This window comes from Carettochelys insculpta, chromosome 3, assembly GCF_033958435.1.
Source record: "Carettochelys insculpta isolate YL-2023 chromosome 3, ASM3395843v1, whole genome shotgun sequence".
Taxonomy (NCBI): Eukaryota; Metazoa; Chordata; order Testudines; family Carettochelyidae; genus Carettochelys; species Carettochelys insculpta.
Genome location: NC_134139.1, coordinates 151,279,716 through 151,306,060, shown reverse-complemented (window position 1 = coordinate 151,306,060; position 26,345 = coordinate 151,279,716). Strand labels below are relative to the sequence as shown.

Genomic DNA, 26,345 nt, shown 5'->3' with positions numbered 1-26,345 from the left:
TAAAAGCCAAGATTCCTGTCTAAGTATCCTGTTCTCAACACTAGACCATATCACCACCATACTACATGGAGGAAAACCAAGTCATGAACTATAACAGGAAATGGATTAGCATATTTTTGTTTATCTCACCTCTTGTGCATCAAATCGCAAGATTTCCTTCATGTATGTAGGCAACAGGGTGAGAAGAGTGTAGAAAGTCCAGTTATAAGAAAAGTGTGCTGCAACAATAGCCCAGAGTGGACAGGATTTCAGCATAGGTACCCAAGGTACAGACTTTTGAGTAGAAAGCTAGGAAAACAAAAGAGAATCATCAGGACAACTCACAGGAATATTTATTCTAGATATTTTGAAACTTACCTAAATCTGATTATTTTGCATTTTGAACAGCACATTCAAAGTCTGCCTGAACCCATAGATGCATGTTCTTTATGCTAATCTGAGCAATTAAACTAAATAAAATTTGACAAATTAGGAAGCAAGAGGAAAGTCAGAAGTCTATTCTCTCTTTTTTTTGACTTTTTATTTAAAAAAATCCATTCCAACTGAGCCCAACAATATAAAAGTCAGTTTACTCTCTCAATTACTTTGTTATGTAGGCAAAACTGGTGTGCGCGTGTGTGCATGCATGCGAGAAAAAGAGGCTTCACTGAAGAAGTATTAAAACATATAGGACAAGCAAAACATTATTCTGTTTGGTATGTAGGAAACCCACAACGATTTCAAGTAGTTTTGGAATCAGAATTTTGTTGTCTTCTGTACTAAGTTAATTACTGCCACCTTACTATTATCAACAATTCGGGACTTAAGGTCACTCTTCAGACACATTTGTACGGAATATCTCCTACTCTGGGTTCTTGAGCACTGAGAGCACCATCCACTGCAACATACACTGCTTGCATGTCTTGTAGTTAATCATCATTATAGCACATTCATGTTCTGAATTATGGGCTTCTGTACACACACAAAACACTCATCAAATTTGAAGCTTTTTTAAAAATTCCAAATATGGAGATTCTCATGTTCCAGTTTAATGATCTGAAAATACGAGCTCCACTTTTCTTTTTTTTTTTTTTTTTTTTTTAAAATCTACATTATGGTAAGGGTTTTTCAATCGTTGTTTTATGCTAGTTTTAGGCGTAGAATCATACCAATTTCTAGAGTCTGCATTTCCCAATTATTTTCCTTTATTAAAAGCACACAACCTATATTGTCTAGGCAGAAAAAAATCTATTGTAATGCAAATTACTTAACAGGAAACCCATATTGTTAGAAAATGTGTATGACATGCACCTGCGTATTGTCACACTGGGTTCAACTTAGGGAGATATTTGCAAAACTGACACGCATTCCTGCTACTTTTTGATTAAACACATTGAAAGATAAACTTGCTTTTTGCCAGGTTTCTCTCTTCATGATTGATAGATCAGCGAGAAACAAATTGCCTACTATCTTAACATCCCTTGTTTTATTTGCCTTTTAAAAGTTTACTTAGTTACTTCAGATTGAGAATGTTGATCTAAGCTTCAATTTTTTCCTTTGGCATTATAGCAGGTCTTGTCCTACAGTAGCCCCTCCTCTTATTTAAATAAAAAAGGAACTGAATCAAAGCTACACACCTGATCTTTAAGGGAAGAAAGAATGTATTCTCTTTCAGTGGGAGAGATTCTTCTGTGAGTTTCTGGACTATCACTCACCAACCAGATCCAGAAGAGGAACCATAATACTCCAAGTGCACCTTACATTTAAAACAAATGCTGCAATTAAATTAAAGAATGCTGCCACTACTACACAAACTCTTAAAACCACTAAACAGAAAAATGAGTCTCTCAATTAAAAAACTGGTATTAGAATATTTGGGCCAAACTATTACCCTCATACCAACAGCCCTGCTAATAAACTAGGTGGAGACAGAGTATGGACCTTAACATTGAAGTGTGGGCAAGTATACAAATGAAGGACTAAGCATAGAGACATCTTAAAAGTGACCTTATTTGCAGTAATGGCAGTGCTATTCAATTGTACTTGTTTCCAATTGTATTTGTTTTTCTCCTTCCATTAGTTTATCCAAATTTTTTGTCTTTGAATTATCACCTCTCTTTTCTCCTTAGAAGTTAGGACTGATTTTGCTTTTTAGGACCATGAAATCAGGAACTGTTTAATACTTCATAATTTACTCCTGGCTTCCTCTCAAAATAAGAGGTAGATGATGAAGTAAGCCAGATGCTGGCGAAGGGTTGTCCAAAGCAGCAGTTGAACCTATGGTGACCATTTCAAATACACTTCTGCTTTTCTTGAAGCGTGAGAGCTGAGATGCAGCCAGCTTTTAGAACATGATTCTCAGTAAGAGGACTACATCCCACTTTTCAAGGAATTCCTTAGTGAATCCCCACCACAACTCCTGTGGCTTTGTTAGTGAAACTCAAAAATGTATCACTCTGTAAATGGAGAACACATTAAAGCTACTTTTGAGGCCTTTAGATAGAAAAGCATGTTTATTCCATGAGCAAAGTTAATTCCTTTTCACAGAGCAAACAAGAAATTCATGCCCTAGGTTTTTCTACATTGGCTGACCTCAAAATATTTGATGGGTAACAACATTTAGTCTAATTTAAGGACAAATTTGCTTTGTGAAAACATAATTTACAGCCTCTTATGGGAATTTACCTTGTATTAAATACAGAAGTTCCTCTGAAGACTCAAGCAACAAGGTAAGCAACGTTTTTAATGTTTAGTTTGGAAGTCTGGATCAGAATGAAAATATGTTTAGCAGCTTTGAAACAATAACGCTTATATTTCTCCTGAGGAAATACACAATAATAATAAAATAATAATAATAGTATATTTTCCCAGGAGAAATATAAGCTTTATTGTAATAATAATAATAATTTATATTTTCTCTCAGGAAGTCCTTGTAAAGCAGGGGAAGTGCCTCTTAAATTTCCCATATCAGAAAATGTTACTGCATCAGCAGCCCCAGACTGTGGATAACTGTAAACACATCTATAGAAGATTTGATCATTTACTGCAATCCTCACAGGTAAGAGATGTCAAAGAAGAGTACATTTAGAATGTAAAAAACCCAAACACTTACCAAATATGTAGAATACATAAATCCAGTTCATGTAGTAGCAAATTAAGCCAGACACTGGAAGAGACACAACTGTTCCTAACTGCGTACCTAGAAGAAAACAGCTTTGTTTTTCAATTTTGTCATATAGGTTGATTCAATTAAAAAAAAACCAGCTGGAATTATCAGAGCACTCTATTGTTGCTACACTGGTTTACTGTAAGAAAGAATGCACACATATTTTCACCATTGCCAGAGGGCTGTCATTTTAGCTACTGGGAAAGAATGAAATTCAGCAGTAGTACTTGTAACTGCTTCAACAGAACAAAAAAAAGGAATGGCAAAGCCTCAAACCATTCAACACCACTAACGAGAAAACTATGGAAGTGAATGAGAAACACAGGTGAATTCATGCCCTATTAGATATCTCCAAATAACTGGAAGGTTCCATGTGTGAAATGGAGGCAAACTAAAAAAAAACCACAATTCTACTCTGAAAAGTAATAGCATAAAAAGGGACACTCTTCGTATTCAAAATATCAGTTTCCGACAAATTGTCTGAATCACATCTACTGACTTCTTCACTCAATTTGTACTGGTCTTAACTTCTGACAGCCATGGAAACTTGTAGCCTAGCTACAAGTGTGAAAGCTGAATAGTATCCTCAAAAATCAACACAACTCTTAAGGTTCCATTTATAGGGCCAATGTCTGCTCTCAGTAATGCATGGCAAATCCTATTAACTTTAAAGGGATTATGTAGGTAATAGAAGAATTTAATGTGCAAAGCTGGTGCCTTATGAGCAGAAAAGAGCCTTTCTTGACTTTCCAATCCAAAATTCAGGTGGAAGAAGAGGGGAAAAAACTTAGAGGGGAAAAACCATTAAGGTCATCTAATCTGGGAATCATTTAAACACAATCAGTACAGAATCTTAAAATATCAATTTTACAAAATCACTCTCCAAATCTAGTCTGAACCCAGCAGTTGTGTTGATTTGGGCTCTAAAGGGTCAGAACTGTCTTCTGTCTAAAGTAAGGCAATATTAACAGATGTGATTTTGTTCCCTTTTGAAGAACGTTTCAACTATAAATTGGCTAATTAAACAAAACACGTGGTTTATATGAAACACGTCAAAATGCTATTTCCCTAAATATATAAATGTGAACTACATATTGTTTTAAGATTAAGATTACTCTCTGAATTCACATTTAGGCCATGTCTACACTAGCCCAAAACTTCAAAATGCCCATTTTGAAGTTTACTAATGAAGCGCTGAAATACATATTCAGCGCCTCATTAGCATGCTGACAGCTGCGGCACTTCGAAATTGCCGTGGCTCGCCACCGCGCAGCTCGTCCAGACGGGACTCCTTTTCGAAAGGACCCCAGCAGCTTCAAAATCCCCTTATTCCTATCCGTATGGCCATTTCGAAGTTTTGGGCTAGTGTAGACATAGCCTTAAAGTCTTATTCAGCATAGTTGCTGCCCAGTTAAAGGGCTTGTAAGCGAAAGCCTGATTCGCCTCTCATATTCCTACATTACCAACTTTTGTTGACAAAACTTCCGTCAACACCCAAAAGTTGACAAAACAAGAATCACTCTTCCTCGCTCTGTCAACATATCACGTCCACATTGGGGGAACCACCACTGACCACGTAAGCAATGCACTGTGTGTATGTATCCCACAGTGCAGTGTTGTGGGAAAGCAGAGCTGATCTCTGACTGAGAGCTGGAGGGGGGAGAGAATCCCAAGGTGGGGGGGGTTTACTGGGAACAGTGCCCCCCAACAATGCTCAGGAGCGGGGCCCTGAGCACCTCCCACTGCACTGTAGTCCCCTCCCCTCCCCCTCTTCTTCCTGACCAGCTGTGCTGGGCATTATTTGGAGCAGAGGCAGCAGTAGATAAGGGCCCCCCTTCCTCCAATACGCTGCGAGTGGCAGCCTGCTCCACTCTGCCACGCTGCATCCTCTCAGCCCGCTGAGTTCAGCTTCTCCAGAGCAGGTTATCACTGGTGCTATCCCCAAGGTAAGTTTTGGAGTGGCAGGAGGGAGGGAAGGCAACTCCCTGCTGCTCCCACCACTTTCTGCCCCAGCTAACCATCCCCCCGTCCTGTCCATAGGATGGCTGGGGAAGCTGCTGCAGGGCCCCCAAATGCACAGGGACCAGGGATGGTCACCCTCTCTCATCCTGTGGATGGCACAGCTATGATCTTGGGATTCCTTCTGAGTTCTCCCACAGCCTCTGCAGCTGCTGGGAGTGGCATCATGAGTAGTTCTGTGAGCCCTTTGTGCGGCAAAATGTCAAACCAGCACAGCAATCTGCCTGCCTCCCACCGTAGCAGCAGTAGTCTGCCTGCCGCTGTATTTCCAGGGTAGGGCAGAACAAGTGCATTCGAATGACTTGCTGCTGGCAGGGCTCCATGCACCAGCTGGGCTCCCCGCCACAGGGCTCCTGGTGGGAGCTCCCCAGCCCCAGCCAGGCTCCCCATAGTGGGGCTCCCCAACTTGGTTTCCTGCCCTGGGAGCTTCTCAGAATGGTGTGCCACCAGGGCTCCTCTGCATCCCAAAAGTTGGAACTCTCTCACCCAGGTGCTTTCTGGTCTAGCAACATCTGTGGTCCTGCTGAACACGGGATGTTGCCAGAGGAAAGTGTGCAAAAAAGTGTTTCAACCTGTAGATTTTTTACTATGCAGCATCTTTGCAGCATGGTCTTCAGTAGTTGGTTACATCCATGTGTATAACATAACTCTTGTCCAAGTGTTTTAGGACTACAGAGACAAGTTTTACTGCACTTTACTTTCATGTGTGGAGCAGACAATAAGAGGCACCTTGTTGTGGGCTATTTTCTTAAGTCATTATCCTGAAGAGACATTTAAGAATGGACACTGAAACTGTAACAAAAATAACTCTCATAATGAGAGTAAATTATGTTTTTAACTAGATACATGAAGGCTGTGTCTAGACTAGCCCCCGACTTCGAAGGCGGCATGGTAAATAGGATGCTGGGAGATTACTAATGAAGCGCTGCGGTGCACATGCAGCGCTTCATAAGGCTATATCTCCCCCGTGGCAACTTCCAAGTGTGAAACTTTGAAGTGCCTGTGCTCCTTTGGAGATGTAGCTTAATGAAGTGCTACATATGCACCACAGCACTTCATCAGTAATCTCCCAGCATCCTATTTACCATGCCGCCTTCGAAGTTGGGGGCTAGTCTAGACACAGCCAAAGAGTTTTAAAAACTGTTAATAGACTAAAAATTTATAATCCTGTTATCAATCTGGATATTTCACTCTCTTTCACCTGCATACGAAATGCTAAGGAGCTTGCTGCGTTCCAGTGGTGGAGCCCAAGATGACCACATAGCATGCATAGCAGGAAAGGTAACACCCTGGAAAACAAATATTTATTCTGTTACATATATATGGCAATTCCAAAATGATTTACCAAAACTTTCGTCTCTCATTTAAATTCTCTACTTCAGAAGAGCAGCACAACCTATTAGTCTCATGAATCAATAAGAAATGGTTTGAAAACGATGCACGTCGGCAGGGAGGCAGAACTAATCTTTTGCTTACCAATAGGCCCTCTGCATGAAGAGGATGCAAAGGTACAAATAAAAATAACTTTAAACTCTTTATTTCTCTTATGTTAGAATGGGGAATCTCAAATTTCATTGTACCACGATACCCATCTGACAACAGAAAACTGCTGAACAACCTCAGAAGAGAAGCTAAGCCTAAGCCTCCCAAACCCAGCCATCCCAGGCACAGGGAGGGAAGGGGGAGAAGGGACAGTGAATCCCAAGAGCATTGGCCCTTGATAGGGGACCGTAACCTGAAGACCTTGGACTTTGGCCCTGAGCAGTGGGGCTTAGACTTCAGGCACAGCCCCAGGCCCCAATCAAGGCCTAAGGTTAGTCCTGGCAACCACCTTAAAGCAGAGTTCCAACCAGTGTTCTCTCTAATTTCTTCCATCCATGGAGGCAATAAATTGTTATGTGCCCCAAGGCATGTACAGATGTGCATCACCAATAGAAACACCTGCTGTCCACTGGGGGCAGCTGTGGGTGCTCTGCCAATCAGCTGTGAGGCACCTGAATCTCTCCTCAGCGGCCAAACAAGGGCTAAGCTCACAGGGAACACTGCTTGAAACCCACTTTGAGGTCCTGGCCCACAGTTTAAGAACTGCTGGGCTAGAAGAACAAAGCTATTTTGATACAGGAAATTATGTTTGTTTGGATTAAGGTCTAGTACAAGACAATTTAGTGGAAAGGGCCCTTTCCTCAGCCTAACTGTCCAGGAGACTATAAACTAAGAGTTGTTCAGCAAGAGTAGAAATAAATTAAGCAGCTTACTGATACTGCCCTCTTGAAACATCAAAATGATACCTGTCCACAGAAATGTGGACCTCTAGTTATCAGTGACAACTGTTCTTAATAAGACCCAGTTAATATGGACAATTATATTAACAGCTTCTCAAAGGGTATTTTTATATTTTAAGGCAAAGAAAACTATTACCTCTCCGAGTCCCTCCAGGGCTCTAACAGCTATGAAGTAGCCAACCCCCAGGTCTGCTGCTATGGGGGTGAAGAGAGTGAAGACAGCAGTACCTAGGATGCCAAACCCCAACAGCAGCTTTCCTCCTATTTTACGTGCAAGATATCCACCAGGAATCTGAGTAAAGATGTAGCCATAGAAAAAGGAACCAAGGATCCATCCTTGAGTATCCGCATCCCAAGAATACTTTTTCCCCTGAAGAAAAAAAGTAAAGAACTTAACAAACATTCTTTCTGAGTCATACAGTACTTAATATCAGACAAAGGATATAATGAAGCCTTTGTTCCTTATTTAGTCCAAACTCTGAGGGTCTCACTGCATTTCATTTTAGCTTTCACTAATCTAGCCTTTACTTAAGTGGACATTGTTTGGAATAGGTATAGCCTGCTGCACGCCAAAATTCAAAGAGAGAAGAAAATGAAAGTAAGACAGAAAGTGGGGTACCAGCAAAGTTATTCAGGGGAGAATTCAAGAAGAGTGAGAGGTGCACTAGTGTGAGAGAGAGAGAGCAGTGTAGTTGGCTGAGCAGACAACTTTGGCAGAAAACTGGAGGACAGGTAAAAGCAGAGTCCACAGAGCTGAAGTTTACAGTTATAAGAGATGGAAGGGCAGAGAAAGTGGTTCTGGAAAGCATGAGAGATAAAAGTTCTGGATCATCACTAATTAATCTGAGCACCCAAGTGCACGTCAGGCATTTCACAGAAACAAGGATTTCCAGTTTGTTTTTTATTTTAGGATCTGGTCCCTGCCCCAAACAGGTTCTGGTCTAAATTCAACAAGCAAGTTCTAAATGAGCCAGAAAGGTGAAAAGGGAGTCAGGATGATTTTTACATTGGTTAGATGCACAGTTGCCAGTTAAGACATGCATGTGACGGACACTCCCACTCCCCCTGCTTTATGAAAACTGGGTTATGAATATAAATATGCTTAACTCAAGAGATGCTTTGGACAAAATACCTCTTGTAATCATTTTTGTGTTATAATACGCTGAATTGGTATATCCTGTTTTTGTGCATGTATCATTTCTGTATGTGAAGCTAGAAATATGGAGTGCTGTCCCCTAGAATTGTTTCCCCCCAGAGCTGAAGTAACTCTGTCTGCATTGCTCCGCAGGGGGGTTAGTAACCCCAACGCTGTGCCTTGGTTGAGGAAGACCAGAGGATCTGGCCCAAGAGGACAGGGTGGTAGGGAGCCCCAGAGAGCAAGGCAGCGGGTGTCAGTGGGATGATCAGCACATGGGGGAACATCCTCAGGGGTCTTCTGTGTCTGCACCCCAACACAATGCAGATATCCTCATGACGTTCAACTGTTCCTATTTTTTAAATAATCAACTAATTCCTCAAGGCAACGTGACAAAGTTGCTACGAAGAGCTCCATGTAGAGGGATGGCTTGACAAACAGGTGTTCCAGGAAGAATGGAAAAAAAGCATAGATATGAAAGAGAGTAGGAAACAGAAAGGAAAAGCCAATGCATTTATTAGAAATAGATCAGAGAAGATAGTTTCAAAAGTTGGAGAGGGGGAGGAAAGAGGATGGATATAAAGGACAAACCAGAATTGTGAGAGAAATCACAAATGAGAAGAAATAGATTAGTATGTATGCGGCAAAGATATAACGAAACTTGTCCCTTTCATTAAAGCACAATTTCTTAAGAAGTCAGGATTGAGAGGAAGGTATGTGGTTTCATAATATGGCACAGGCACTGAGTTCTCAATTGGTCTGACGCAGATACAATAGGAAATGTCCTTTTCTCTCACACAGTACAGAGTGAGTCATATTGGACCTACAAGGTCAGTGTAGTCATTTTTCTAAGTGCCGTTTAGAAATCTGTAATACAATCTGTCCTCTAGGACAGCACACTATTTATCATAACATCTTAGTTCTCAGAATAGCTCTAAAAGGCCAAATCTATATTCTGAGGTTAGCTCGTAAATACAAAACCAAAATAGTGCACCACTCCTCCATTGTTAATAAAGCAGTCAGACATGAAACAAACTCAATCAGACTATGCTGTTGAAAATAATAGCATATATTTTAGAAAATATAGATTAAATCCTACCGTTGTATTCCGAGGAGTATCTAAGGTAGAAGAATGTTCTGGACACACCTTGGAACTTGTATTCTTTGTTAAACTCGCATCAGGCTCTACCATGTCTACGAGAGCAACGCTTAAATTCACACGTAATGCATACAGCAGGAAGAATCCAAAAAAGGACAGCAATGCTAAGTTGTAACGAGCAGAGCAGCATGTAGGCACTGAAACATGAGACATTTAAAAGTTAGATTCAGCAAAAAGGGATTAAGATCATTTTCAGTCAGCATAACTTAGATATCTATGTATAAAAATCCAGCTAATGTGCATTTACCTGAAAAAACACATTTTAGATATTGCCTGATTGAGTGGCATTGGAAACAAGTTTTTTGATCTAGTCCCCTGCTTACACAAACCACAAAAGTGTTTTAATTCTCGCAGACGTTCTTGCAGCTAAAAATATAACTACCTACCAGCCGAAGGACTGATTCTCAAGTGTAAATGTAGTGCATTGTTTTATAATAGGGAAGTTAGTCGTATGGCTTCAATGGCTTCAGGGGGTCTTCTGAAACATCGTTATTCAAAGTGAAGTTTATGCCACCAATGTCCATCTGCCATGCACACTGAACAAACCAGACTCTCTCTACACAAGAGTAAATAGACACAAGTCACGCATCAGGAACGGTAACATCAAAAATCGGGGAGAACATTTTAACCTCCATAAACACACAGTTATAGATTAGAAAGTTATCAGAGAGGTAGCCATGTTAGTTTTTATCTTCAAAAAACAACAAGAAGTCCTGTGGCACCTTTTTGGAGCATAAGTTTTCATGGGCAAAGACCTGCTTCATCAGATGCATGAGATTAGAAAGTTGTCACTCTCAAGCAACAGAACTTTGAAAAACAGATTAAAACATGAAACTCCTAAACTGGAAAGCGTATGCAAATTTGACATCAGTAGAATGGGTCTGAACAGGAACTGCTTTTCGATACAATAAGTAAATTTTCCACTTCAGGTATTCTCACCTTCTTATCCACATCTACTGTGTCTGAATTAGCTTTGACATAACGCCCCCACACTGACTAGCAAAGACGAAGCAAAATAAAGTTTCTACGAGGACCCTGACCATCTTGTGAAAGCAACTCCTCCTAGTAACAAGCTTCTCCTGTTGGGTGACTTCAACGCCAGGGTCGGCAAGGTCTGTAGGACCTGGAAAGGGGTTCTGGGGCATCATGGTGTTGGTAACATGAACGCCAATGGCCACCTTCTGCTGAGCTTGTGTGCAGAAAATGACCTGACGATTACCAACACTCTCTTCAAGCAAGCTGATAAATACAAGACCGCATGGATACACCCGAGATCAAAACAGTGGCACCTGACTGACTATGTCATCAGTTGCAGGCAGGACATTTAAGACGTTAAGATCACCAGGGCCACGCGGGGAGCTGAGTGCTGGACTGATCATAGACTCGTCAGATCAGTCCTTATGCTGCACATCACACCGCTAGAAGCTCAAGGTAGTCAGACCCCCCTTCAACATCGGGAAGCTGCAACATACTGGTCATCATGAGAAATTCACAGCCTGCCTTGATGAAGCGCTGACATTCCATGGACCTCTGACTGGAGACCCAACACAAAAGTGGAACCAGTTCAAAACCCTGGTGATGGAGTCAGCCAAATCAACACTAGGACTGAAAAAGAGAGTTCACCAAGACTGGTTTTATGAAAGTGACGAAACCATCATGAAGATCTTAGAGGAAAAACGGAACGCATTTCTGCTATGGCAAAACGATCAGTCCTCAATCTCCAGACGTGATCATTTCAAATGCCTTCAGAGCCAGGCGCAAACAGCACTTTGCAAAATGCAAGATGAGTGATGTGAGAGTAAAGCTGAGGAAGTCCAATACTACACAAACATCAAGAACTCCAAGATGTTCTTCAGCGCTATCAAAGCTATATATGTACCTTCAAAGCCAAGTACTACACCTCTCCTTTCTGCAGATGGCATGACCCTTCTGAGGGAGAAGAACAGCATCAACAATAGGTGGAGAGAGCACTTCAGCAACCTTCTCAACAGACCCTCCATTGTCGACCCTGTGGCCCTAGACCAGATCCCTCAGAAACCCACAATAGAAAGTCTTGACCTGCCCCCTACAGTGGATGAGGTTAAAAAGGCAAATCAGCCAGACCAGCTCCGGCAAAGCCCCTGCGATGAACGGTATCCCTGCTGAAATTTTCAAAGCAGCAGGACCAGTGTCATTTGAAGCTTTCAAAACATCTTGATCAGCATCTGGGAAGAAGACATGCCCAAAGACTTTAAGGATGCCACAATCATCTCGCTCTTCAAGAGCAATGGCAACAAAGCTGACTGTGGAAATTACCGGGGCATCTCCCTTCCCTGTACTGCTGGAAACATCTTGGCTCAAGTTATCCTCAACCATCTGATCACCAGCATCTCAGAGGAGAACCTACCAGAGTCTCAGTGAGGTTTTTGCCCAGGCTGCACCACCATTGACACCTTTGCTGTTTGTCAGGTCCAGGAAAAGTACATAGAGCAGAACTTGGATCTGTACGCTGTCTTTATAGACCTGACCAAGGCGTTTGACATTGTCAACGGAGAAGCTCTGTGGATTATTGTCTCAAAACTTGGCTGCCCGAGAAGATTCGTTAACCTCATACGCCTGTTCCACGATGACATGACTGGCTTTGTTCTTTCAAATGGTGAGTCCTCTGATCCATTTGAGATATCCAATGGTGTGAAGCAAGGGTGCATGCTGGCCCCAGTGTTATTCAACCTCTTTTTCACATGTGTCCTCAGCCACGCAGTTAGGGACCTGGACCATGGAGTCTACATAAAATACAGACTTGCTGGGTCACTCTTCGACCTTCACTGTCTGAATGCTAAAACCAAGACACTTGAGAGGCTCATCCTTGAAGTTTGCACCCGAGATCAAAACAGTTTGCTGATGCCACTCACCTCTTTGGTTTGACCATCAGCCTAGGAAAGACCAAGGTACTGTTTCAACCTGGTCCAGGATGTGCTGCTCTCCCAGCTTCAATCTTTATTCAAGGAACAGAGTTAAAAACAGTAGAGAAGTTCAAGTACCTTGGCAGTGTGATAGCCAATGATGGCTCCCTTGACAAAGAAATCAATGCTAGAATCTGCCAGGCTAGCCGGGCACTAGGACGTCTGAGAGCACAAGTGTTGAGTCAGCACAATATCTAACAGTCTACTAAACTGAAAGTGTACAAGGCTGTAGTCCTGACCAGTCTCCTGTATGGCTGCCAAACCTGGACCTTGTACAGAAAACATATAAAACTGCTGGAGCGCTTCCACACACACAGCCTGAGGTCAATACTGCACATTCAATGGCAGGACAGAGTTACGAACATGGAAGTCTTGGACAGAGCAGGAACCACGAGCATTGAAGCCATGATTCTGAAAGCCCAGCTTTGCTGGACAGGGCACGTCAAACGAATGGAGGAGTCAAGAATCCCTAAGCAACTCCTCTATGGTGAACTCTCCCAGGGCAAAAGGAGTCAAGGCAGGCCTCGCAAGAGGTATAAAGACCGACTGAAGCCCAACATTGCTCATGCTGGTTTAAAACCAGATCAGCTAGAGCAGCATGCAAAAGACCGAACAGGCCGGTGTGCTCTCGAACGACACACGTATGACAACTTTGAAGAGCAGTGATGCATATGCCTCATTGATGCTCGTGAGAGGAAGAAAGCAACAGCAGCAGCTGCACCAACAGAGCCAGGACAATTCCCTTGCCCCACTGTGAATGCCCATGCCATTCAAAGCTTGGACTCCTCAGCCACATGCGAGTCCACAACCAATGAGCCTGTGCAAGCTCAAGACGTCATTGTCAGACACGACGGACTACCTACACACAGACCTGTAGTGCCAGCAGCTTCATGGAAAGGACCACTCTCGCAACTGCAAATGGCTGCTCATTAGCATCATCACATGGCTAATTAGCATGGCTGCTGCCGGAATTAAACACGCTGTGTAGATGTGCCTCTGCCAGCAAAATCATCTCTGTTGCCAGCCTCTTATGCCTGAAAAAATTCAGGCTGCTGCGCTGGTTGGTTTCCTGGCTCCTGTCAGCAGCAGAGAGCTGGAACCAGATGGCAGCCAGGCCCTTGCACTCCTGGCTCCTAGCAGCTGTGCCTGGCTCCCAGCTCCCTCCGCTTGCTGGAGTTAGGAAACTAATCAGAGCAGCTGCACCTGGCTCTGGGCTCCCTGCCACTCATGGAAGTCAGGAGCCAAGTGCAGCTGGGAGCCAGGTGCAGCCGGGAGCCAGTCAGTTTCCCAGCTCCCACAAGTAGCGGGGAAATGGGAGTCAGGTGTAGCTGCTGCAAGTAAGGGCCTGGCTGCTGCCTGATTTCCAGCTCCCTATGACTTGCGGGAGCCAGGAAACTAACAGGCTCTGCAGCGCTGGTTGATTTTGACTCACATTATTCCACAAGTCAAAATCGTATAAGTCAGGGGTCTACCATACCTCTGAAACCTTCTTTAAGCTAGACAAAGCAAATGAGACAAATTTATGAATGAAATCTCCCCTTGTTTATGAGCCTGAATACTTTAATATTAGGGCTGTCAACTAATGCATGTTAATGCCTGCAATTAATGCCTGCAGAAGAGATTTAACACATTAAAAAAATTTTACGTGTTAATTGCAGGTGTTAAGTGTTAATTGACAGCCCTAGAAAAAAGGCAATTACTGGCCCCAAAGTTTCAAAGTGGAGGTGTCGGGATCCTGACAGCCCTGCAGCTGGGTTGGTGAGAGACACCGGCAGCTCCAGCTATCGGAACCCTGGCCAGAGCATGGGGAGACCCCAGCAGCCCCACAGCTGGGAGCCAGCTGGGGCACTGACCCCCACCAGCAGCCCCAGCTGCGGGACCCCAGCAGGAGGCAGCCTGCAGCCACGGAGACCCTGGCTGGAGTTGGGGAAATCCTAGCAGTCCCATGATTAATCACAATTAATTTTTTTAATCACATGATTAATCATGACTTTTTTAATTGCATAACAGCCCTATTTAAATATATAAAATAAGTTTTATTATACTAAATTATATATATTGCTAAAGTTAGACTATACAATTTCAAAATACATGGCAATTAAGTTTTTTTTTTTAAATTTAACATTCATATTCTCTCTCATTTTGTTATGAGAAACATTTGCTAAGTAGGCTAATGACCTGGTGTGATGAAATGTGACTTAGAAATGAACTTGACCAAGTCTGTCTGGGTCCTCAGCTCTAGCAAAAAGGGCTCCTGATGACTGCAGACCTTGCTGGAGACGGTACAAATTAAAACAGCAAGCGTATTGGATGGCTGAGTCAGAGACGCTCTGCTGCCTTTTGAAAAACAAGGCAGTGCTAAATGAGGTACTTTACCAGCTCCTCAAGGAAAGGGACAGTGTAAACTGGGTCTGCACACAAATTTCTCTCTGAATCAGGGAACTGGCTCTGAGACAGTGATTCCAGGATTGGGTATCAGTGGCCAAGTGAACAGGAAAGCTGGTTCTCGTCCTCCTGAGAAGATGGGTGGACTTGGGAACCATGATGGCCAGCTACCAGTCCCCTGAAGGGCACCATGGCTCTGATTGTTGAATAGTAACAGAGAGTAAGCAGTGCTAGTCTATACACTATCAAAACAAACTTGACTGCTTTTTGTTTTGATGGCTCTGATTGTTCATGACACAAATACAGCAAGGTGGTAGAATGAACCAAAGATGAGATGAACCCCAAAAAGGAACCCAATAAATGAGGCCTCTCCCAGAATCTCCACTCCAATTCTTCCCTAGCCAGGTGTCTCCCCACTCACCTGCCCCATCCCGTTCCTGGCAATCCCAACACCAGCAACAGCCAGAACCCCTCCCTTCTCCTCCTATGTTCCCCCACTGGATTCATTCTTTCCTTCCTTCTTTCTCTTCCCATTTGTAACTTACAAATGGAAAACAAAAATCACCAGCACAGAAAAAAATGGTCAGGTGCCCTGTACAGCAAACCCTCGATTTTACGAACCCCAATTTAGCGGGCTTTGGGAACAATGGACATCTGCCAGACTCCCCCTTGTTCCTGGGGCCCGTAAAATCCTAAATTCCACTCCCTCTCCCCAAAATAAAAAAGTAAGAGACTCACCTGAGCCGCTAGAGCTCCCGCTGCCCAGATTGGTGCTGCTGCTGGAGTTGCCATGCGCTCCTCCCAGCAGGGGTGGGGCACGTATGCAGGCAGATGGCACTTGCGTACAGCCCCATCCCTGGTGGGGGGAGGGTGTGGTGGCTCTAGTGGTGTCATTGTGATCCGTTAGCTCCAGCCATGCACGGCACCAGGCTCTGGCTCCTCCAGCAGTGGCTGAGTAGTGGGCATTTTTGGGGGGAAGGGGTGGGACTGGGGGGAGCATCTTTGTAAACCCTCTGACTTAATGAATGGCCAGGTTTAATGGACACTCCTCCCCACCATTGGTCCATTAAATCAAGGGTTTACTGTATGTTACTTTAGGTCTACTCATACAAGGAGCTTTCCTTTGTGAGGATTCCATGCCTGGTAGTAGGCACTCTCTCTGATATGGATTCTTCCTATACTGGAAAGTGGAACACGAGCAGTGAACAGGTTAGTGAAATTTCAGGGGCGGGATAGCTGTAGAGCAGCAGTTCTGAAGCTGGTACATATATATTAAGCTGCAATAAAATGTACTGGGGCAAGCTGTAGCTTAACCTGTCTGCACTATGGTTTTTTCCTCACCCGTGGTTGGAATCAGGGGAGATCTCCAGAGTACATGAGTACCAGCAAACAAGTGGACCAAGCGGGAGTGTACGTGGAAATACTGAATCTTTGGACTTCTGGACTTGGCCTGCAACTCCCTCCTTACTGTACAGGCTACAATGCCATCTGTGCCTTCCCAGTTTATTTTTAGATGAAACCCATACCTGCTCTACACAGTCTGATTCCCCAATATGAACAATTGTACAGTAAACTTGGTCTCAACTGGCACTGCATCATCCAGAATTCTCAAATAACCATCATTTTAACCATAAGTAAATGTTAGTTATGTTTACCATAAGTACAGTATAGCAAAAATAAACACAGCAAATACAGCATAAGTTTACCCATACAATACTAATGTTGTTGGTAAATACAGTAAAGTACCCTGTATATGTTTTTGTTTCTTAATATCTAATCTTGATTTTCTTCAGTGTTATGCATTGCTAGCTATACCTCTCTGTTATCTGGAATATTTGGCAACCTCTGAGTCCCAGAGGTGCCAAATATGAAAGAGTTTACTGTAGTTAGAGAAATAAGATTTTAAGACTCCAAATAATGCAACAACAGTAATCTCTCAATTTATGACCTGGATTACTACAATAATGACAGTGCTAGAAACAAAACAGCTGTTGAATGCTGAGATAAAACATAAGAATTAATACAATTTAAAGCACTCCCCTTACAAGAAAACATGCTCAAATATTTTTGGTAGGCTATCCAGAAGAAACAACTGTGAAATACTGAATCATGAACTAATTGAAAATATATCTGATATGGGGTAGAATAAATGTTAAAAATTAATTCAGAAATACACATCTTTAAAAGTAAATTGAACTTATGCTAAATTCACTCACATTCAGAAGCTTGGCAATTAGGCCAGAACGTGGGTTATCAATCAGAGACAATGAGGAGTACCAGCAAGAACTGTTGTGTAACTAGACTTTCAAAGCAACATTGTAGGACTAAAAATAACAGAGAAAAAAAAAAGAACCACACACCGGCTTGCTCAAAAATCTGCTTAATTAAATGTATATAATGACAATGACACTAAGAGAAAACATATGGGCTCAGCAGACACATCATGGTATACTTTGCTTCAGGGGCAGCATTTAGTATAAAACAGGCTCATCAAAGAAATCTGAAAAATACCAGGGAAATAGAATGCAACTTTGCTGGAGAAAACTGAGCTGATGCCATATTATTTAAAAAAAATGAAGATTGTGCTAGCTTTGTAAAAGGTTGTAGAAAATGGGATTTCTACTGCTGAGGTAAATATATAGCTATTGGTAATTTTTATCGGCAATGCAATTGAAATTGAACTCTAGATTGGTGACCACCACCACCAAAAAATGCTGGGTATGCTAATCATTTCTTTTTTCTGCATATACTAAAAATGTAAATAATAAAAGAAAAAATAAAAAACTTCTGTACAAAAGATAAACACAGGTCCAGCTTTTCCAGGGTGTGATATTTCTGAAAATATTTGTTTATGAACAGTATTTGAAAGAGGTACATCTCACTTTTAAGTGAGATAAAGGGGTACAATTGAGATTTATTGGGTACTTAATTATTCAGGAAATCCTCAACATACAAAACCATTCAAGCAACTTTCTCTCCCAAATTGCTTTGGAAGCAATAGATTCCTAATACAAACCATGACAGTTTTCAAAGAATGAATACAATTACGGCTAAACATCTCTTAGAACAGGACGGGACCTCGGGAGGTCATCGAGTCCAGTCCCCTGCCCTCTTGGCAGGACAAAGCACCATCTTTTTTTTTTTCAAATCCCAATTTGCCCCAGATCCTTTAACTGCCCCCTCAAGGATTGAACTCACAACCCTGGTTAATAAGAAAGTTAAACAAATAGTAATGCTTCACCTTTTTTGATCTAACACTCCATTGGAAACATGGATTAATTGGAATATTCCTGAGGAATAAAGTTTAGAAAATGAAAGCCCTATTCAAAATTCTAAGAAATTCAGATGAAGGAGCCTAACAAAACACGATTACACCACTCAGTTTTAAACTGTGCACTGCTCACCATCTATTTTGCTTATCGTAGAGATTAACAGGTGACTGAATTATCTGAGAATACTGAATCATGTAGTCAAAGCAAAGAAAGCTCAAGATTTACTTTTCTAAGATGCATCTCACTCTCCCCCCCACTTTTTAAAATGAATATCAACAGGAAGAAGGCCACTGCAGGGTCCAACACAGACAGACATGAGGTTCAATTCCTTACCTTGAACAGAGCCTTCAGCTCCTACCTCTGTTGCTTTCAAAAACATGCTTTCCTGTCTTTTGGTCAGAACTGCAGATAGCTTCACTCCAACCCTGCCTCTCTTAAAAAACGAGAAAGAGAATGTACTGAAAATTCCCTGATACTTTTGCAGTTTATGGAAGTCGTTCCGTGGTATTTGTTCTTGTGGGTGAGGTGAGCCTCTCGAACTAGAGCATGGCACATTGTGCAAGCTTATGAATGTATTGCTTTAACAACTGACAAATAGAAAGCCACAAGTACTTGCTGCTTCCATGCACACCATCATGCTCTTTTTCACACACCCCTTATGGGTGGAACTAACACCACCCTTGTTCCCCAAAAGCTGCAAAGCAACTACCAACCCTCCTTACAATTAACTTCTACCATAACTAGGACCCTACCAAATGCACAGTCCCTTCTGGTCAGTTTCATACAGGATTGTTAAAACAATAAATTTCATGATTTGAGCTATTTAAATCTGTAATTGCGGGGCTTCTGACCCAAAAAGGACATGTGCAGGGGTTGCAATATTCTTACAGAAGGGGTTGCAGCACTGCTACCATTGGTTATACACTGCTGCTGCAGACAATGCTGCCTTCGGATCTTGGCAGCTGGAGAGCAGCAGCAGCTGACCCAGGGCACATCTGTAAAGACACAGTCACTGCTAGCAGCAGCATGGGAGTAAGGATGGCACAGGATGGTATTGCCACCCTTACTTCTGCGCTGCTCCCTGCAGAATTGGGCCCTTAGTTAGCAGCCACCACTCTCTAGTTGCCCACATCTGAAGGCAGTGCAGAAGTGGCAATACCACAATACCTCTAAAAATAACTTTCCAAACTCCAGGCAAGTTTCTTTTGGGTCACAACCCCCAATTTGAAAAACACTGGTCTCCCCCATGAAACCTCTACAATATAGGATAAAAGCACTATAGGATAAAAATTTGAAGTAGGCCATGATATTTGCTAAGAACCACTGTTCCAAAATGGAGTCTGGTAAGCCACCCCCGCAGCCATCTGGGGAGGGCACCCCAGTTCATGTAAGTAAGTCCCTAGGCAGCCACATTCCAAGAAGGGACCATGTGGGGAGGGTAATCGGACTATAGTAAAAGAGCAACTGACACGATTCTTTCACTATCTTCTGCTTTGATCCTGCATTGCCCACTTGCTTTGATTCTGTAGAGATAACATGAATGATCATGTCCCTGCAAAGATTACATCAGGATGCCAGACGAGACATCACTGCTCTACACATCAGTGCATTACAGACAAGATATCACTTTATACATCAAGTTGAGGACTGCACTCTTCAAAGGACTTGTTTGTAGACAAAATATGCTGTAAACTGTGCACGGAAACTCTTTGTAACTCCCAGATTGTTTGTTAATTCACATGAATTGCTTATTGATTGTTCACTGATTTTGCCCATTTCCTTACTGTCTGCTCCTATCCTTTCCTCTGCCTATCAGATCTCTGTATAACCAATCACAACTTGATGCCCGTCAGTGCATTCTGAAACTCAGCCAGGTTAAGTTCAGAATCACTCCGCCAGCTGGTTGTAATAAACCTTTGTTCTTCACATACAGCATCCAGACTTTATTCCAACAGCACAAAAGATCATATTTCACAGGCGGAGACCAGATTTCATAATTCATGACATATTTTTCATAGTTGTGAATTTGGAAGGGACCTAGCTATGACTCTTGTGGAAACCATCATTTGATAAGGCAGAAGTGTTAGACTGCTCATTTGTCCCAATTAGCAAGCAAATCAACTTCCCTCCCTCCCATGTATCTACTCTGTATCTACAGGTTGTGTACCCAGTTCAACTATTGAAAGCATGATTGTTTTAGTATTACTATCACTGTTTCAAAAAATCCTTTTTGTATGTGTTGGTTTTAAAATCAGGCTTTAAATACGTTCAAAACTAAAACAAAACATTCATTTTGTCAAAACACTGTATTCAAGCACAAACAATTTTTCTTCCACTTTCTGAAACTGCCAACAAACAGAAACATCTGTTGTTTGGTCCCATATGGTTAACTTCCTGCTCTCTTGAAATCCGTTTGTTCGCTTTTTTCACCAGGCAGCGCTTAGGTCGTGACCTGATCCTTCAAAGACTTGTGCTTGTAGGTAACTTTAAATCCACAGAAACAACAGTAAGTCCTGTGGCACCTTACAGACTAACAGACATTTTTGAGCATAAGCTTTCATGGGCAAAGACCCATCACAAAAGCTTATGGTCCAAAATATCTGTTAGTCTATAAGGTGCCACAGGACTTCTTGTTTTTGAAGATACACTCATCCCTTATTTAACAAGTACTTTACTTATGAGCACTCCCTAAAAACGAGGGACACACATACCCACTTATGTTCACAAAATGAGTGAAATTCCCTTGCTTATATGAGCCAGTCGTGGGCTCCCTGGCCAGGGGGGCGGGAAGACCCGCAGCTGGAGTCTTCTCCCTCCCTTCCCTCACACCTGCAGCTGAGGGAAGAGAGGAAGAAGGCTCTTAGCCTGGTTCCCTCCCCAGGGCTGGCAGGTATGTAAAACTGACCAGCCATGAGCTGACCAGTTTCCAGGTCCTGCAAGCCATGCCAGACCAGAACCTGCCCGCCCCTGGTTCCCAGCTCCTGCCACTCTTGGAGCCAGGAAACTGACCAGCCCTGGTGGTTCCTAGCTTCCGTCCCCTTGCAGGAAAATTTGAGTTATGCAGGCGTAACTCAAGGGTTTACTGTATTCGTCCCCGCCCCCTACCACCTGTCCACCCTGCAGACCTCACCCTCAGCCAGGATTTAACCCCCTCCACAGTCCCAAACTTCCCCCAGACTTAGACACCCCCAGCAGCCCCAAACAACCCCCAGCCTTAGAACCCCTCAGCAGCCCCAAACTGTCCTCAGTCTTAGACTCCTCCTGCAGCCCCACAGTGCCCCCAGGCTTACACCCCACCCCCAGAAACCTCAAACTGCCCCCAGCTTTACACCTCCCCCAGCAGTCCAAACCACCCCCAGCCGCCCCCTGCAGCCCCAAACTGCTCCCAGGCTTACACCCCTCCCATAGCCCCAGACTCCTCCCCGCCGCTTCTCTAAAGAGCCCCAGCCTTAGACACCCTCCTCTTGACTGCGGCTACTCGGCTGGGTGGCTCCCTCCTGCTCCCAGCAGGTAACAGTTGTTAAAACCAATTAAACTGAAGTGTTAAGGTTTCAGCACCTAGGAATAAGGTAACCACTAAACCTGTGATAGCCATCTCCAGCAGCTATCTCTATTGATAGATATCTGCCCGAGGCAGCAGCATTAAGAAACTGAAAATGGTTTCTTTAACAGCCACCTGCAGCTGGGAACTCTCCAGCTGGCAGTAGTAGTAGCAGCATCCTTCAGTCTATGTAGACTATGGAACGCGCCCTTCGTAGTTCCGTTTGACATCCTCATTTGCAGCGTCGGCTGTGACAGTGAAGACCCACACGAGAGTGACAGTCCTTGCTGCATCTCTTGCATATGTAACGGGTGTCTGGCAGGTCCTTGCTGTGCTTTCTGTGGGCTCACTTCTCCTTTGCTAGCTGTCTGATCCTCAACTCACCCTTCTGAAGGCCCTTGTATAGTTCCTGCCTCCATCTGCTGCGATCGTCTGCCAGCTCCTCCCAGCTGTCTGGCTTGATGTCCACTTCCCTGAGGTCTCTCTTGCAAACATCTTTGTAGCGCAGCTGGAGGCGTCCGGGAGGTCTTTTGCCAGAGGCTAGCTTGCCATACAGGATGTCTTTTGGGATCCTTCCATCATTCATCCTGTGAACGTGGCCAAGCCAGCGGAGCTGCCGCTGCCTGAGGAGAGTGTGTATAGTTGGGATTCCAGCTTGCTCAAGGACGGTAGTGTTGGACACTCTGTCCTTCCACGATATTCCAAGGATGCGCCTGAGGCAGTGCAAGTGGAAGACGTTCAGCCTCTTTTCCTGGTGGACGTACAGGGTCCAAGTCTCGCTGTCGTAAAGGAGGGTGCTGAGGATGCAGGCTCTGTAGACTTGCATTTTGATGTGAGTGTACAGCTTGCTGTTATTCCACACTGTCTCGCTGAGTCTGGACAGAGTTGTGGCTGCTTTACCGATCCTCCTATTTAGCTCGGTCTCCAAGGACAGGGTGTCAGTGATGGTGGACCCGAGGTAAACGAACTCGTGGACGACCTCTAACATATAGTTGTCAGTGCTGATTGATGGAGAAACAGCAACATCCTGAGCAAGTACATTTGTCTTCTCTAGGCTGATGGAGATCCCAAAGTCCCTGCATGCTTTGGAGAACCGATCCAGCAGCTTCCGAAGCTGGTCTTCTGTGTGTGACACGACAGCAGCGTCATCTGCAAACAGCATCTCTCTGATGAGGACTTCACGCACCTTAGATTTAGCTTTCAGCCTTGCAAGCTTAAACAGTTTCTCATCAGATCTTGAGTGCGCAAAAAGATGCCCTTTGTTGAAGATCCAAAGGCGTGTTTAAGGAGGAGTGTGAAGAAGATCCCGAACAGTGTCGGAGCAAGGACACATCCTTGTTTGACGCCGCTCCTGATGCTGAAAACATCCGATAATGAGCCACTGTATTGGATGGTTCCTCTCATGTCTTCGTGGAAAGACTGGATCATCTTGAGTAACCGTGGTGGACAGCCTATCTTGTGGAGCAGTTTGAACAGTCCATCCCTGCTGACCAAGTCGAAGGCCTTGGTCAGGTCGATGAAGGCTATGTAGAGTGGCTTCCTCTGCTCCCTGCATTTCTCCTGCAGCTGCCTCAGAGAGAAGACCATGTCGACTGTAAATCTCTCTGCGTGGAATCAGCACTGTGATTCAGGATACACCCTCTCAGCAATCTTCTGGAGTCTGCCGAGGATGACACGAGCGAACAGTTTACCAGTGGTGCTTAGGAGGGAGATTCCACGGTAATTGTTGCAGTTGCTTCTGTCTCCTTTGTTCTTATACAAGGTTATGATGTTAGCGTCGCGCATGTCCTGTGGAACCTCTCCCTCTCTCCAGCACAGGCACAGTAGCTCATGTAGGGGTTCCAGGAGAGTGTCTGTGGCACACTTGATTACATCTGGTGGTATACCATCCTGGCCCGGGGCCTTTTCTACTGCAATGTTGTCGATGGCTTTCTTCAGTTCATCCACAGTTGGTTCCTGCTCCAGTTCGTCCATTACTGGTAGGAGTTCGACAGCATCGAGGGCTGAGTCGACCACAATGTTCTCGCGTGAGTACAGCTCGGAGTACTACTCGACCCAGCACTCCATCTGTTTGGCTGTGTCAGTGATGACTTCATCAGATTTGGATTCCAGAGGTGCCATCTTGTTCTGGGTGGGTCCTAATGCCTTTTTGATGCTCTCGTACATTCCCCTGAGGTTACCAAAGTCAGCACTGGTCTGGATGCTGCTGCATACTCGAGCCAGTAGTTGCTGGCACAGCACCTGGCCGTCTGCTGTACTGTTTTTCTGGCTGCTCTGAGTGCTTGCAGGGTATTCTGGCTCGGTGAACCTTTGTACTTTAGGAGCGCAGTGCGCTTTTTTTCGATGGCTGGAATCATCTCATCAGAGTTAGCTTCGAACCAGTCATTTGTGTTTCTAGCTCTTCTTCCAAACACCGACAAGGCCGTGTTGTACATTGTATCCCTCAGATGCTGCCATCTGGATGTCACGTCGGCACCCTCAGGGTTGCTGAGCAGATTCTCCTTGGGGGCGCTCTGAACTTTTCAGCTCTCTGAGTTAGCCGTCTTTCTGACATCGATACGGGGCCTTCCAGTTGGTTTAGAGCAGTGCAGCTTCTTGGGAATCACCTTGAGTTTAGAGCAAACTAACGAGTGATCTGTACCACAGTCAGCACTATGATAGCTGCGTGTCAGAAGGATGTTTTTGAAGTTATCACGTCTAGCGATGACCACGTCTAGTTGATGCCAGTGTTTTGAGCGTGGGTGTCTCCACGACACTCTGTGCTGTGGCTTGGTTTGGAAAAATGTGTTTGTGATACGCAGATTGTTGTATGTGCAAAGTTCGAGAAGACGCTGACAATTTTCAGTCATTTTTCCCACACCAAAGTGGCCTAAGCAGGAAGGCCACGAGTCACGATCGGCTCCAACTGTCGCATTGAAGTCACCCAGAATGTACAGTTGTTCGCGAGCAGGTATTTGCGCTATGGCAGCACTAAGCACGTCATAAAACTTGTATTTTACTTCCGGTGCGGCGTACAGGTAACCAGCTGGCAACCCTTAACAAATCTAATGGGACCCATAGGATGGGAATCCCTGCTCTACATTCATATACAACATTCTATTTCTGGTGCCTAACTATTCAAATACATCAGAAAAGTACCTAAACTCAACAGGATTATGTCAAGTTAAAAGCACTTGGAACAAACTGGAGACATTTACATGTATTTTAATGGGAACTTAGTGTTGCTCTTATGAGTTTTCGCCTAGGAGCAGAAATTTGGGAACCAACTGTGCTCATATAGCAGGGGGACGAGTGTACAGACTAACAAAGCTACCTCTCTGATATTTAAATCCACAGGAGGATCACCCTTGTACTTAAGTTATGCACATGTGGAAGTCTTCATAGAAGCAGGGTCCAAAAATACATATTCTCTGATGTAGAGACTGTCTTGTACCATATACTTGTACAATGCCTAACACAAAGGCTGGGAGCTCTGCAATGCTACGGTATTATTCACTGGGTTTAAACAAACACAGATGACAACGCTGCTCAAAAGCTCAGCATTTATTTCTCCAGCCTCATTAAAGAGACCTGTGGCTGAGAGCCTCTCCCGCCCTATTACTTCCCTGTACCGCTCACAACACAATACTCCTATGGCAACTAGTCAGCAGTACACAAAGGACCCCAGAGACCCCGCTGAAGACAGCGCGGGGGTAGAGCTGCTGGAAGCTCTACAGGGACATGGGAGGCTACGAAGACGCCGACTGTGCCTTTTCGCAGCCTGCTGGGGAAGGGGGCACGACGGGAGCCAGGACGGCCACAAGCGGCGACTCCCCCCTCACAGCCACAGAGGGCAGGTTCCCACCAGAAAGGCCCCTGCTCTGGGCAGAGCGGCTCGCGGCGCCCCTGCAGGCGCAGCCGGGAGCCGGCAGAGGGACGCCCTCCGCCGGGCGCTGAGGAGGGGACTGGACACCCCAGCCGCTCCCCAGGGGGCGGGGCCGCCAGGAGCGAACAGCCGCGCGGGGAAGAGGCCTCCGCCCCGCTGCCTGCCCGGGGCTCCGCTCCATGGCAACGCGGGGAGTCCGCCCGCTCGCTGCCCACGGGGCTGCTCCGGCTCTCACCTGGGCCAGGCTGGGACTCGCCCAGCAGCGGGGTGCGGTCCGTCCCGCCCTCGGGCTCCGCGTCGCGGCCCGCCGCGAGCCGCATCGCGCCCAGCGTCAGCTCCCCCGTAGGCACCGCGAAGTGGACCCGAGTCCCGGCCAGCGCTCCGCAGCCAGGGGTCCGGAGAGGCCGGCGACGGCCACGTGATTGCAGCCGGGCGGAAGCTAGCCCCGCCGCGGTGGTGCCCGGCCTTGAGCTAACCCTGGGCCGCCATCTTTGGTGCTGGCAGAGACTCGGGTCAGGCGCGCAGGGGCGCGGTGGCGGGTTTGCAGGGGAGGGTGGTGCGGCGCCCAGCTCACTCGTGCCCTTGCAACATAGTCCCCCC

At 44.7% G+C, this 26,345-nt stretch overlaps 1 protein-coding gene across 2 annotated transcripts in view; it reads right to left on the bottom strand.

The window, feature by feature from the left end:
- The window catches only part of SLC17A5 (solute carrier family 17 member 5), a 46,332-nt gene extending 20,195 nt beyond the window's left edge, over window positions 1-26,137 (bottom strand). For both annotated transcript variants that reach the window (XM_074991011.1, XM_074991012.1), the window contains exons 1-7: window positions 25,981-26,137; window positions 9,681-9,877; window positions 7,583-7,816; window positions 6,366-6,453; window positions 3,092-3,178; window positions 1,617-1,735; window positions 130-288 (exon numbers count right to left, since the gene is read on the bottom strand). In XM_074991011.1, coding sequence (XP_074847112.1) covers window positions 130-288; window positions 1,617-1,735; window positions 3,092-3,178; window positions 6,366-6,453; window positions 7,583-7,816; window positions 9,681-9,877; window positions 25,981-26,065 — 969 coding nt within the window. In that variant the 5' untranslated portion in view covers window positions 26,066-26,137. The remainder of the gene's footprint in view (window positions 1-129; window positions 289-1,616; window positions 1,736-3,091; window positions 3,179-6,365; window positions 6,454-7,582; window positions 7,817-9,680; window positions 9,878-25,980) is intronic.
- Between the last annotated feature and the right edge of the window lie 208 nt (window positions 26,138-26,345).